The 12,783-nt window shown below is 53.0% G+C and overlaps 2 protein-coding genes across 21 annotated transcripts in view; one reads left to right on the top strand and one right to left on the bottom strand.

The window, feature by feature from the left end:
• The first annotated feature begins 1,910 nt into the window (after positions 1 to 1,910).
• On the top strand, positions 1,911 to 7,486 carry anxa5a (annexin A5a). Its single transcript, XM_053878646.1, has 11 exons — positions 1,911 to 2,007; positions 3,345 to 3,439; positions 4,490 to 4,603; positions 4,737 to 4,827; positions 5,561 to 5,640; positions 5,729 to 5,779; positions 6,225 to 6,318; positions 6,540 to 6,635; positions 6,700 to 6,758; positions 6,868 to 6,990; positions 7,242 to 7,486. Exons 2-11 carry the CDS (start codon positions 3,368 to 3,370, stop codon positions 7,299 to 7,301), a joined length of 840 nt encoding a protein of 279 aa, XP_053734621.1. The 5' UTR covers positions 1,911 to 2,007; positions 3,345 to 3,367; the 3' UTR covers positions 7,302 to 7,486.
• An 884-nt stretch (positions 7,487 to 8,370) lies between these two features.
• prom1a (prominin 1a) overlaps positions 8,371 to 12,783 on the bottom strand; it is a 29,694-nt gene continuing 25,281 nt past the window's right edge. For 3 of the 20 annotated variants that reach the window (XM_053878610.1, XM_053878603.1, XM_053878604.1), the window contains 8 exons: positions 12,271 to 12,324; positions 12,129 to 12,209; positions 11,991 to 12,059; positions 11,814 to 11,903; positions 11,634 to 11,749; positions 10,381 to 10,458; positions 9,958 to 9,989; positions 8,395 to 9,449 (listed from right to left, as the gene is read on the bottom strand). In XM_053878610.1, coding sequence (XP_053734585.1) covers positions 10,389 to 10,458; positions 11,634 to 11,749; positions 11,814 to 11,903; positions 11,991 to 12,059; positions 12,129 to 12,209; positions 12,271 to 12,324 — 480 coding nt within the window. In that variant the 3' untranslated portion in view covers positions 8,395 to 9,449; positions 9,958 to 9,989; positions 10,381 to 10,388. The other 17 variants (XM_053878611.1, XM_053878608.1, XR_008416054.1 and 14 more) reach the window with 16 other exon arrangements.

The raw sequence follows: 12,783 nt of genomic DNA on the forward strand, positions 1-12,783 counted from the left end.
ACTAGAAGTATTTGAGCTTGTAGTAGTACCCCAGCAGAACAACCTTCGCTTCTTCACGTGCAGGGGTCAGTGTGAGTAGCAGTAGTAAGTAGCAAAAGTAGTGCTAGTGAAAGCATGTTGTACTAACGCCGGCTGGCGTACAGATGGTAGAAGCGCTGTACTCGTGTGTGTGTGCATGTGTTTGTTGACTCGTGTTAGTCACGTGACCAACCTGACTGACTTTGTAACTTCATCTGTACTTTTGTTCCGCAGTACTTCCCTGCAGCAGTCACACGATGGTGAGTGATGCCTCCGTGATGTTACGACCTGCTGGTGTCCCGCTCAGCTTATGTTTGTGCAATGAGGTGTGTCCTGACTCGGTAAAGGTCAGTGCCAGAAATGGAGCGCTCTGACAATAGAGCCCCCTGCAGGTGGCCCCAGACCATGGCCAGGCTCATTTGAATTCCCTCAGAGTGGAGCCCTGGAGCGGCTCGGTTCTGTCCGTCTCCTGTCAGCTGGCGTGTGAAGGACCCAGCTGGTTCTCGGGTGGCGCCGGTACTTCAGCGTGAAGGGCCACTCATCAGTTAATCATCAGAACAAATGTTCAGTCTGGATCTGTGCTCGTGTTTAACGGACCTACTGGCGGACCCTGGAGGTGGGGCGGGAGAAACCAGACACGCTCCGGGTCTTGTGTTTCGGGCGTGTTCGGAAACTTCTGGCTTTTGTTTCAGTCTTCATTTCAGACTGGAGAGAGGTTTCCGTCCGCAGATCCAGAGGATCATCAGGAGCTGATCCTCTTCCAGCTCAGACCGAGACTTGGCTCCTCGTGCTCCAGTCGGGTCCCAGCTCTACAGAGGAGGAGAGCAGAGCTGAGCCTCCTGTCAGAGGAGATGAAGCTCCACTTCCTGCTCTGCTGACATCTCCTCCGCAGAGCCAGCGACCTGCAGTAACCCTCCAGCTGCAGATCCTGCACAGAAGCGCCCGGGGCCAAGCTCCTGGCGCCGCTGGCACCCTGTCGTTAGCCACCCGGTCCTGAGCCGGCTGATTATGCATGCCCACGGAGTCGTGCGCCTCTTTGTTATTCTGCCATCTTCAGACTCCAGAGTCTCCTCACAGGTGCAGCAAAAATGAACTTTTAATCAACACTCGAATCACAGCCTGGATCTGCTTGGGAAAACACAACTCATGCGCCGTCACGGTCGCCTGCAGGTTGTGGGTTTGAATACCAACTCAGAAATACCACACTGTTGACAGTGACGGTGATGACCAGCCCTGGAGCGACCCGAAGAACCAGAGCTTCTCTGCCTGGACTCTCTGAGAGAGAGAAGCTCGGTCATCCAGGAGAGACTGAGAGGAGAACCTCTGCTGCTCCTGGAAGAGACAGTCCTGTGTGAATGAATGTGCGAAGAACAACAATGAACATTAAATCGAAGCCAAACCTTGGACTTGTTCTGTTGGCGGAGACATGTGAGTCACAGTAAAGTAAAAAGTAATATAATGTAGTAGTGCTATCAGCAGCAGTAGTAGTAAAGTAAGTCAAGTTCATAAGAACTTGCATGGTCAGAGACCTTCTGAAGCTGAACAGGAGTGGAGCCACATGTGGCATCTTCAATAAGAAACACCTGAACCTGACTGGGAAAACCTTCACCCCTCAGATCAAGCTGATGATAGAAGAGTTGTGAATATTCATTCATTCACCCTGTGTCTTACCTGTGTGTCCCTGAAGGCGTTCCGAGGCAGCGTTAGGCCGTTCGTCAACTTCAACGCCGCGCAGGACGCCGCACTTCTTCATAAGGCCATGAAGGGCCTGGGTGAGTCACATGACCCGCTCAACCCAAAGGCCTCTTCAGCAAGCATGTGGGCGGAGCTAAGTGTGAATGCTTTAGCAAGAGATCGCTGATTGCACGCTAGCTAGCAGAGCGTGCTAGTGGACTGAACCAACATCAAACTGTACCACGTCCTCCTGACTGTGAGGGAAGAGTAGGTGATTTCCAAGCCGGACCTGAACACACCACAGCTGTTTAGCTTGTTAGTATTTAGCAGTGAAACGCTTTACTTATTAACATTTTGCTGCGTGGGATTTGTAGTTTGTTTATTAACAGTATATGTGTTCGGATACTTTGAGAAATAAATATATTTATTATTTAATCACATAAAGCCAAACAAGTTCTGAAGATCAGCACTGCCAGACATTGGCCCCGGATCGGTTCCTCTCCCCAGCTGTAATATGGCGTTTTATCTCTCTGATCTTCTCTGATGTTCTATCTAATGTAGCACACAGTTTGGACCTTCACCACTTCCTGCTGTCGTCTGATTCTTCCCCTCTGGTTTCCTTTCGAGTTTATCTTGGTAGTTGGAAAGTTAGTTAGTTAGTGACATCAGTCAGAGTCGTGTCAGTGAAGTGAAGCCACACTGCTGCTGACGTACCGCTGAGCCTGAATGTATGTTTGGATTCTGAACCGAGCTGTTCACCTCCTGCCCTCCGTCAAGCCGGAATAATGAGGCTGCTGTCCAGCTGCTCCTCGTGTGTGGAGCGATGAGTCTGTCCATCAGGAGGCGCTTCAGCAGCAGGTTGCTGGAATCTTCCTCTGGGCGTCTCCATCGTGGGAGACCCTCGACACCATGCTGCTGTCTGCTCCTTGTTAGAGCTGGAGGAGACACGAGCCCCGGCTGGTGATGAAACATCTTCCCTGTTTGCAAACTCAGCCCTGATGAGATCAGGACTCACTGCTGTCAACAGCCTCCAATCCACTCCAGTAACTGGGAGGAGGAGAAAACCTGGAGAGAGTCCGGTCCGGCAACCTGAAAGTTTTAGTCAGTCCTGTTCTGGTTTGGTCCTGCGGTTGTCTCTGCTGGCCAGGGTTCAACGTAGGTGGCGCTGTTTTCACAGTCCAGGCAGAGCGAGGCTTACGGAGTCTTGGCTGATCAGGATCCGGGTTGGAGAGTCTTGAGGGGTGGGTATCGGAGCTGCGGTCCAGTTCTGACGGCACTGACCACGACCCACACTTCTGGACCCGCCAGCTCCAAGTCATGATGCAAAGAGAGGTCAGATGTTTGGGCAGGAGAAGGTTGGAGATGAGGGTGCTGAAGCAGGTGAGGCTGGATGGATGGATGGTGGTCACTGGGATCTGGAGGCTCTCTCTCTTCAGCTGCAGCAGGTGATTACCTCCAACAGTCCAGGATCAATAAGAGCTTGAGACCAGCAGCATTAACTGATAATTGCCTTCTGCTCCCCGGGCTCCCTCACGTGAGCGTTTGTCCGAGTGCAGCCCCGTCGTTGATCGAACCGACGTTGGCGGCCTCCTGACTGCTGGCTCAGAAGGTTCTGCTCTGCTCTGACCGCTTCCTCTGGCCTCCTCCATCAGGTACAGACGAAGAAGCCATCCTCATGCTGCTGGCGGCTCGCAGCAACGACCAGCGGCAGCAAGTGAAGGCCGCGTACAAGAGGGCGTACGGGAAGGTGAGCCAGCCGTGACATGCATAACACAAAGAGGTGGCGCATGAATGATCCTCACTCATCTGAGCGGCATGGTGACTGACTGCCTCCCCCCTTTCATCCCTCCCATTTTCACACTTGGCTCAGACCAACTGACTGTTTCTCCCTCCGTCTTTGCTGCTTTTATTTCAAGCATAAATTCCTGCCTGCGTCTTTATGTTCCAGCTGTCACGTCGGCTGACGGATCTCTGTAGGCTTCCGTGGGCCGGAGTCGTGACGCACGGCGCCGTTTAATTCTCCCCATTGCTGGCGAGGCTGAAGGCGAGGAGCTCATTTGCCTGGGACGGAGGCTGTTTAGATAATTGCTGAGCTGAAACAGATCCGACAGCCGAGCCGGAAGTCTCGGCGCGGGCATGTTTAGAGACTCCTTCCTGAGGAGGCTTCCCGGATCTGCTTTTTAATAACTTCAGTCCAATAATGCAGATCCTTCGCTACATTTGATCCGGCTGCCGAGGGACGCAGCCGCGCAGCGGATGCAATCACAGCCTCTAATCTGATCAGGGAGCGTGAGCACCGGACTATTGTGTCTCGCAGGATTCTCCTGCTCAGCGCTTCAGCCTGGCGTCCACCTGTGCCACCTGACCGTGAGGTCACGGTCGCCGTGTATCAGGAAGCTATCCTCAGCAACCAGTGACAGAACACACCAGAGTACAGCGACCCGTCTCTCCTATGACACGCAGGGTCGAAGGTCAGAGGTCGCTGCTGACCCTTCCCTCACTCCTGCGCAAGTCAGAGTCAGCGTGACTGTGAGACAAACGTCCCCCGAAAATGTCCCAGAGAAGGTGGTGAAAAGCCATAAACCACTGGATGAGACAATAGTCTCCAGACCTCTAAGAGCTCCCTCAGGAAGCTCAGCCTGAAGAGATTTAGAAGATGAAGCTCTGCTTCTTCTTCCTGCTAAACTGAAAATGATGCAGGGAATTGACATTTTGTGAAGAAGAATTGAGCGCCTCTGGTGTGAGGCCTCCTCCTCACTGGTTCTGGTGTGAGACGCTGACTCTGCTCCGTCCTCAGGACCTGGTGAGCGCCCTGAAGTCGGAGCTGGGCGGCCTGTTCGAGGATCTGGTCGTCGCCCTGATGACTCCGCCGGCGCTGTTCGACGCCATGCAGCTGCAGAAGGCCATCAAGGTATCCAGCATGTTGGGAGAGTTAGAGCTGCGCTTCATCAGGAAGCCCCCGGCCTGGACGCTTGCTGCTGGAGTCCTCGCAGCTCTTCCTGAGACAGTGACACAACAGCAAACAGCAACACTTTCTGCCTCAGGGAGCCGGCACCGACGACGATGTGCTCATCGAGATCCTGGCATCCAGAACCGGAGACCAGATCAAAGACATCTCCAAAGTCTACAAGAAAGGTAAACCTTTGACCCACCGCCCTCCGGAGACTGGACAGCTTTCCGTCCACACAAATGAATTTGCTGTCGTATTGATCCAATCAGCAGCTACTAACAGGCTTGTTGGGGCTGCCTCTGTTGTCATGGCAACAGAGTAAAGGCTCGTCAATTAAGAGCCTTTACTTCCACGATCCTGCTCTGCTTAGCAACAGCCCTGCTGCCCCCATGTCGTCATGTCGTCACACCTCAATCCTGTCCTCTGGAACCGGGTCCGGCTCCAGAGCACCTGAACTGGGATCAGAACTGGCTAGAGATGCAGCTCCACCACCGTCCTCCAGATGGCACTGGATCACTCAGTGCTGTGAAAACTGACGGTACAGGCATGCGGAAGTGACATCGGCCAAGCAGCAGCTGCTCATTAACCATGTGGATGAAGTGATGAATGATGATGATGGTCTCTGACTGCTGTTGCCGTGGTGATGAATCATTAAGTTTTTTTTAATGACCTTGAACAGAATGTCAACAGTCCAAAATCAAAAGGAGAAAATGATCTGTGAAACCTTCCGTCAGAATGCTGTAGTTGGGGCCAGCAAACCAACGTGCCCAGCTCCACTGGAAAGACCTCCAGTGACCCACTCGCCTCGACTTTGAGCTAGTCGTGTGAAGCCATGTGACTGTTGGGTCAGATGGAGCTAAGCAGGATCTTGACTTCCTTCAGTGCCCTGACCTCCTCTGTGTCCTCGCTCTCCTACAGAACTGGGTGGGAAGCTGGAGAAGGACGTCTGTGGAGACACGTCGGGACACTACCAGAAGCTGCTGGTGATCCTGCTGCAGGTAGAGATCCTGGACTCATGACGGGCTTCTGACCCGGTTCAGCTGCAGTGACATCATCACGAGTGCACCGCTGCTGTTGTCCCTGCAGGGGGCCCGAGAGACGGAGGTGCAGGAGGACAGGATCGAGGAAGACGCCAAGGTAGGAGAGCAACACCGGAGCTCAGGTCCAGGAGGGATGTCACAGTCACTTCACACTGAAGTCCAAATGATGATGAGCTTTATTTTTGAGGCTCAGACATTTTGGAATTATTTTCAGCAAAATATTTTTTTTTATTGATAACTAATAATATTTTTTTTCTTCTTTTTTCTTTTTTGATCCATGATGCTGAATTACTGAGTTAGAAACTCACAATTAAACATGATTAACATTAACATGTTAAGATATTGCCAAAAAGAAAGATGGCATCATCAAGATGAGACAGAACGGATCCATTGAAAGTGTGTAACTCTGATTTAACCAGCTTCCAACTTGCTTCTCCGTTCCTTTTATGGTTTGCTGTTGAGTCAAACTGGAGCAGTCCTTCTTCCTGTGTTCACTCCTCCACCATGACTGCATGAACACGTGTGTGTGTGTGTGTGTTCAGGAGCTGTACGCTGCCGGAGAGGGAAAGTTTGGCACAGATGAGGAGAAGTTCATCTCCATCCTGGGGAACCGAAGCGTGGAACACCTGAGGAGAGGTGAGGGGTCATCACTCACTCACTCACTGCATCCATCCCTTCATCCTCATGTCCCATCCAAACTTGATCTAAGCTCTTATGAAGAAGCTAAAGTGTGGAGCTGCTGGAGGTGTAGCAGTACTGGAGCCAGCCACAGATGGCGCTCTAACCTCCATGAGAAACAGCAGCTTCAGTGTAGTGGCTCAGCAGAAGGAGCTGATGTGTGAACGTGTGTGTGGAAGTCTTTGACGCCTACAGGAAGATCAGCGGCTGTGAGATCGAGGAGAGCATCGAGGGGGAGACGACTGGGAACCTGGAGAACCTCCTGCTGGCCGTCGGTGAGCATGCTGGTGTGTCATCCCGCCACACTCAGGACCTGACTCACCGCTTTCTCTCCCCCAGTCAAGTGTGTCCGCAGCGTTCCCGCCTTCTTCGCTGAGTCGCTCTACAGATCCATGAGGGTGAGTTCCAGGTCGCCCAAGGGCCATGCGACTCTTGCCATACGGCCTCCTCTGGCCTGCAGGTCACGCTTTGTCTGCCACTGCTCTGAGACGGTGTGTCCTCCTGCAGCGAGCTGGGACAGACGATGACACTCTGATCCGGATCATGGTGTCCAGGAGCGATGTGGACATGCTGGACATCCGCGCCTGCTTCAAGAGGACGTACGGAGCCTCGCTCTACACCACCATCCAGGTAGGGGGCGCCATCTCCTCACACACCAGGCAGGGGAAGCTGCTGGCCTCTGTTCTGACCAGAGCTTCACCAGGCTTGTGAGGTCCCCAGGGAACACTGGGGTGTGTGGTTCTCTGGTGAATCTCAGAACCACCGCCCTTCACGTCAGGTTCAGGGCTGACACCGATGACTGCACTTCAATAGACGGTTGAAAGTCCAGCGAGTGACTTGCTGAGCTCCAGAGACTGACCTGCTGAAGCGTGTCTCTGCAGGAGGACACCACTGGAGACTACCAGAAGGCCCTGCTCTACCTCTGCGGCGGAAATGATTAATGAGGCGTCACGTCAGCGCTGAGCGATGAGCGAGCTGAGCGCCGGCAGACTAAGCCACTATCGATCTTCTGACCTCAGATTGTTATTGATCCCATGAACGTGAATCACCTGCCTGTCATCTCTGACCTGACCAGCCACGTCTGACAAGCTGTTTTCTGTAGTCACATGACGGCTCTCATCTGACCTCTGACCTGAGTCGTTCAGCCTCGACTTGGATCTGACTCGAAACTTGGGACTGGAATCATCTTTGACTTGTCTTAACTTGGTTCGACCTGTCCTCCGTTTCTGACCTGTCTGTCTTCGTGCTCTGACTAGCACGTCTTGATTGCTGTGTTTTTTGTGTCCTGCACTTGGTCCCGACTCTTTACTTGGCACATGACTTCACCAGTGGCAGATCTACATCTTCATCTTGTTCTCTTTGTTGACTTAACTCCCTTCAGCTGCCGTGTCCCTGTGGCTGTCTCTCACCTGTGAGTTTCCTCACGTTGAGTCACGTGTCTCTGTTTGTGTTGAGTTGTGCAACATTTCCAAAAATTAAATTTGACCTTCCATCTGCAAGTTTCTGTCTATCGGACATGGACCTCTCAGAGACCTTGAGTGTGGTGCTCCGCGACTCCGTCTGGTCCTCGGAGGTTCAGACCGGAGGAGACACCCGAGGGGAGGAACTCAGCCGCAGCCCTTAATCGTTCGATCAGAGGTTTCAGAAGAAACAAGTGAAAATATACAAACTGAAGCGACAGCGACACCGCGCGGCGACAACAGTAACTGCAGCGATTACACCCTGAGCGTAAAAGGGATCCGGGCCACATGTTAGAACAGTGGGCCACGTTTGTCGGATCTGACCTGGAGCAGCAAAACCAAGCCAATATACGACCCGGGTTCAGTACTGATTTGGTCACATCCCACATAGATCCAGGCGAATCACATTCCAGATAGCAGTCGACTCCTTCCAGCCCCGATTCCATCAGCAGATCTGATGACCTGTAGCTGGATCCGGCTGCTGTACTGTCTGTCATCCAAAACGACTGCCAAGTCAGAGAGGACTTGAGAAGAAAACCAAGTCACACCTGAGCTTCAAATGATCAGGATGGCGGGAGACGATGGCTGTGGAGGACCAAGTGGTCGATGACCGATAAGCCTCTTCAAGGGACACACTCGAGACGTGCAAGTCAGTCAAGGAGGAAGTGAAAGTAACAAACTTTATTCACATTTATACACCTCCGCGGTGAGTCAAGCCAGCCATTCCACGCAGGCTCACTGAAGGTGGAACCAGCAGTTCAGGCTTTCCTCTGACTCGATTGTTCCCTCCAAGTTTTCACAGTATTTTTCAGAGAATCAAAAACAAAGGTCAGGAGCTGAGCTACGCTAACTAGCATGAATGGATGAGTAAAAACAGAGCTTCATCTTTGGAGTCAGGAAACTTGTCGACATTATAAGATAGTTGTTATCGCTAAAAGCTAATGACATAAAACAGCAGTTAGTGTAGCTTGGATGGAGATCATAACTCTCCTGGGATTAATATTCACATTTACGTCACAAACGTCCACCACATGCACCACCGCCGCAGATTGTCCGCTAGCCATTAGCATGCGAGCCAGCTAGCTCCACTTTAACGTTGCAAGTTCACACACAAAAGAGCGGTGAACTTGTTTGGCTCGAGAAACAGTTTCTCATCGAAACGAGTCAAAGCAAAAGTTTGTCCGCGGCGAATGGATGAAAGCGGAAGCCAACCAGCACCATGTCTTCACTAGAATCTGAGTTACAAAAGATACTTCTATAAGTAAAAAACAAAAAAACAAAAAAGGAAGAGCTGGCGCCACCTGCCTGTCAGGATGTGAATTCCAAACGTCCCTTACTCAGGCTACTGACACACAAAGAAGGCTCCAGTCTCACGTGTCTCCACTGCAGTGACTGGGCTGATGACAGAACAAACCAAGAGTCTGAGTCTGAAGTCGCAGCCAGCTGACACATGAGTCTTCACGCTGCGTCGGACACTAAAGTTCAGGCATCGCAGAGGGAGTCCGGCTCGCTGTGGCGGGACATGTAAACGCTGAAGAGGTCTCTGGCTCAGATGGAGGCAGTGTCTCTGGGAGTGGAGGTTCAGGTGAGCTCACTGAATCTTCTGCTTCATGGATTCTTCACATGGAGCTGCGGAACAGACGCAGAGTCAGATCATCCACATGGCAGAAACCAACTTTTAGGTCATAGAGAATAAAAAGTGGACGTCACAAAAGTCAACCACAGAAATGAAACACAGAACTCTGAGAAGGTCCTGAACACGCAGACGCTGAGGACACCCTGGGCATCCCTCCAGTCTGAGACTCACACCTGTGAGAGTCTCTAGACTGTGCGAGGAAACCAGGGTGCTGAGGACTGCAGCTCACTCCAAACACGCCTCCAGCTGGACTTGAACCTGCAACCCTCGGACACGGCACTGAATGAAGACTCGCCACACCGACATAAGGAGTGTTCAGTCAGTGCAACACAGACGAGAGACAGACTCTGTTGGTCCACACCAAGGTTACGGGACCTGGAGTCTGTACATTTGTCTTCCCAGAGACGAAAGGACTCAGTCCCCAGTCACAGTCGACACCTCAGTAAGAGCGATGAAACCTGTTGAACAGTTAGTGTCGACCCAGGAGTAGACGAGACTCACCATGAGGACTTCAGCTCCAGTGGTCACGGGCACTGAGGAGAGAAGGTCCACAGCTGTTAGAAGTCCTGTCACTCACTAGATGCAGTTACACTCAATGAAGACGGCGACTATAGCGCTGCCTGCTGGACCTGAGGAGGCACGAGTGATGCTAGCGTGGATTCATGACAAGTGTCACCGTGGAGACGTGAGTGTTTATAGCAGCAGAGGCATGAATCAACAGCGGTTAGTGAGTCTCACCATGATGGTGTTCCTGCAGGCGAGCAGAAGAGAAAGCACTAGAACAAGCTGTGGAGAAGCAGGAGAACGCAAGTTAGCGAGGCACAGCAGCAGCAGGAGAGTCAGCAAGGAAGCACAGGCGGCAGCAGCGGCAGCAGCGGCAGCAACGACAGCGCAGGTGACTCGGCTGCTCAGGTGTTCCAGTACCTGCTGCATCACCAGTCGATGTGTCTCGGAGGAGCCGAGGCTCGTGGGAACCTGCTGACGGGGTCGTAGGTCGGGACGCTGACGTCACAGGGACACAAAGACCACACATGAGCGAGGGAAGAACCAGAGGCAAGAGGAGAGGCGTTCACGGAAGCAGGTGGAGAGCAGAACGGGTCGAGGTTCAGCTGGACCTGAGGCGTTGCCATCACTATAGGGCAACCATGAGTTCTGCTCTCCACCGGGAGAGTCAGCGGAGCATCCCACACGCAGGTTACCAGCAACAGAAATGAAAACACGAACGGAAGAAGAAGAAGCCGACGGCAGGTGAGTCTCTTGCCTCTCTCTGAACAGAATGATCAGGTGAACGTTTGTGGGACTCTGACTGACTCTGGACCTCCGGACCCGGGACACATGCAGAACACCAGAAACAGTTCAGGGTGAAGACAGCTGACATGCAGGCGAGGTTTCCGAGAGAGAGCCTCTCCCAGCATCAGACATGTTCCTCAGGATGAGAGCTACAAGCTTCTACAGATGAAGGCCGTCTGCTGGTCCGCAGACAGCTAGCGGAGATGCTAACAGCAGCAGAAGGACTGAGGTGCGTTCAGCTTCAACACATCTCGAGTCTTTGAAGGTAATTTGGAGGTCAGGTGACCATTGATTGTCAGAAACGGAGCTAGCTTAACTATACAAGGACCCCTCCACCTCATGCAGGCAACGCCGTCGTCACTTTACCTGGTCATCAGGGGGTCGGGGGTTGGCGCCGGCGGCTCGCTATGATAACCATTATTACCAGTTTCCATACTGAAAACAGACATGGCAGACACAGGACGGTGGGATGAGGTGGACGTGCAGCTGAGGACAACTGCTGTCCGCAGCATGAACAGCTTATGAACAACAGAGAGCAGGAGCCCTTCCTGACAGCTAGAGGGCACTTTACAGCAGAGCAGCACCGAGAGTCCAGTAAACATCTGGATGAAGGAGAGCTGAGCACGGTGGAGACAGACGCGCGGCAGGACGCGGCCAGAAGAAGGTGGCGCTCTTCTGGCCGCGTCCTGCAGGAGGGGCAGAGTGGCGGAGTAAAGTGCAGAGTGCGTGAGCGAGGAAGCGGACGGAGACGTGGAGCATGGAAACAGGAGAAATGGTTATCACAAAGTAAAGTGCCACGTCCCCGAGACAGAGGAGCTACGGAGGAGGAGAGGACAGGCAGCGTTACAGTGGGCGGTGTCACGGCTGACTAGAGAGCCCTCACTCACTCGTCATAGACGTCCTCCGTGTCCATCCGGCGGTAGTACTTGGCGAGCTTGACGGCGAGGATGACGTTGGGGAGCAGGAAGAGCGTGCTGCAGCCCAGACCCATCCAGAACACGTTCTGGTGGCACAGAGAAGTGGTCAGTGGTGTGATGCTGCGGTGGCCCTCGAGGCGTCACCCTCACCATGGAGTCCACCAGGAAGTTGCAGGCGACAATCGCTGCTGTGTCCACCATGTTGCTGAAGGGTTTGCACGGCGCCACCTCCATCGCCAGCTGGCCACACACACACACACACACACACACACACACGAGTTGACATTCGTGTCTCCAGACGTCTCACACCTTCCACACTAAACTTACAGACGTCTTGACCCACTGGATATACTGGTGGAAGTACCCCACGATGGTGGCTGAGTATTTGGAGGTTTCCTGCGCAAGACAGAGACAGTGTGAGCAGCGTCTCGACCTGAGCTGGAGTCACGGCTGGACGACGCTCACCTGCTGGATCAGCCGCGAGGCGTTATGGGAGATGAGGCGCTGCGCGGCGTCGACGGCCTCCAGGACAGCCAGCACTTTGTTCTGCGGAGAGAGGAGTGTCACCCCCAGTCTGTCAAGTCAAGTCGGGGGTCTCAGGACTCACCGGCAGGTCCGAGGCGGTCCTCTCCAGGAACCTCATGCTCTGGTTCAGTGCACTCTGAGGGAAGAGATGAAGACAGTGAGCACAGCAGCAACAGGCCGAAGATCCTCCTGCAGATCATCATCCAGGACACAGCATCAGGCACAGCAGGTTTGGAGTCTCTGCTCTCAGTGGTGGAGCAGCTGAGGGTCCATCACGCCTCAGCAATAAACATCATCATGCACAAAGTTGTCCTCCATCAGGAGAATCAGACACGTCTTCGTCACTCAGAATCAGAACTCCTCTGCCTAGAGAACAACGGACTCAAACTCAGAAGAGTATTGGAGATGTCAACTGACGAAAGAGCTGAGCCAGAAGACAAAGCTCTCCACTGACCGCTGGGTTTCTCCTCTCACCAGAGGTCACCAGCTTTGGAGTGACACACAGAGAGTTTCTTTGTCTGGACTCTCTGAGAGAGAGAAGCTCCATCATCCAGGAGAGACTCAGAGGAGAACCTTTGCTCCTCCAGGATAGACT

Source organism: Synchiropus splendidus, chromosome 11 (assembly GCF_027744825.2).
Source record: "Synchiropus splendidus isolate RoL2022-P1 chromosome 11, RoL_Sspl_1.0, whole genome shotgun sequence".
NCBI lineage: Eukaryota > Metazoa > Chordata > Actinopteri > Syngnathiformes > Callionymidae > Synchiropus > Synchiropus splendidus.

Bases quoted from the DNA above. Each gene is read 5' to 3' on its own strand.
- anxa5a (XM_053878646.1), top strand. From the start codon at position 3,368: ATGCTGCTGGCGGCTCGCAGCAACGACCAGCGGCAGCAAGTGAAGGCC. The intron at 6,319-6,539 runs GTGAGGGGTCAT...TGTGTGTGGAAG, and splicing joins CGTGGAACACCTGAGGAGAG to TCTTTGACGCCTACAGGAAG. The intron at 6,759-6,867 runs GTGAGTTCCAGG...GTCCTCCTGCAG, and splicing joins CGCTCTACAGATCCATGAGG to CGAGCTGGGACAGACGATGA.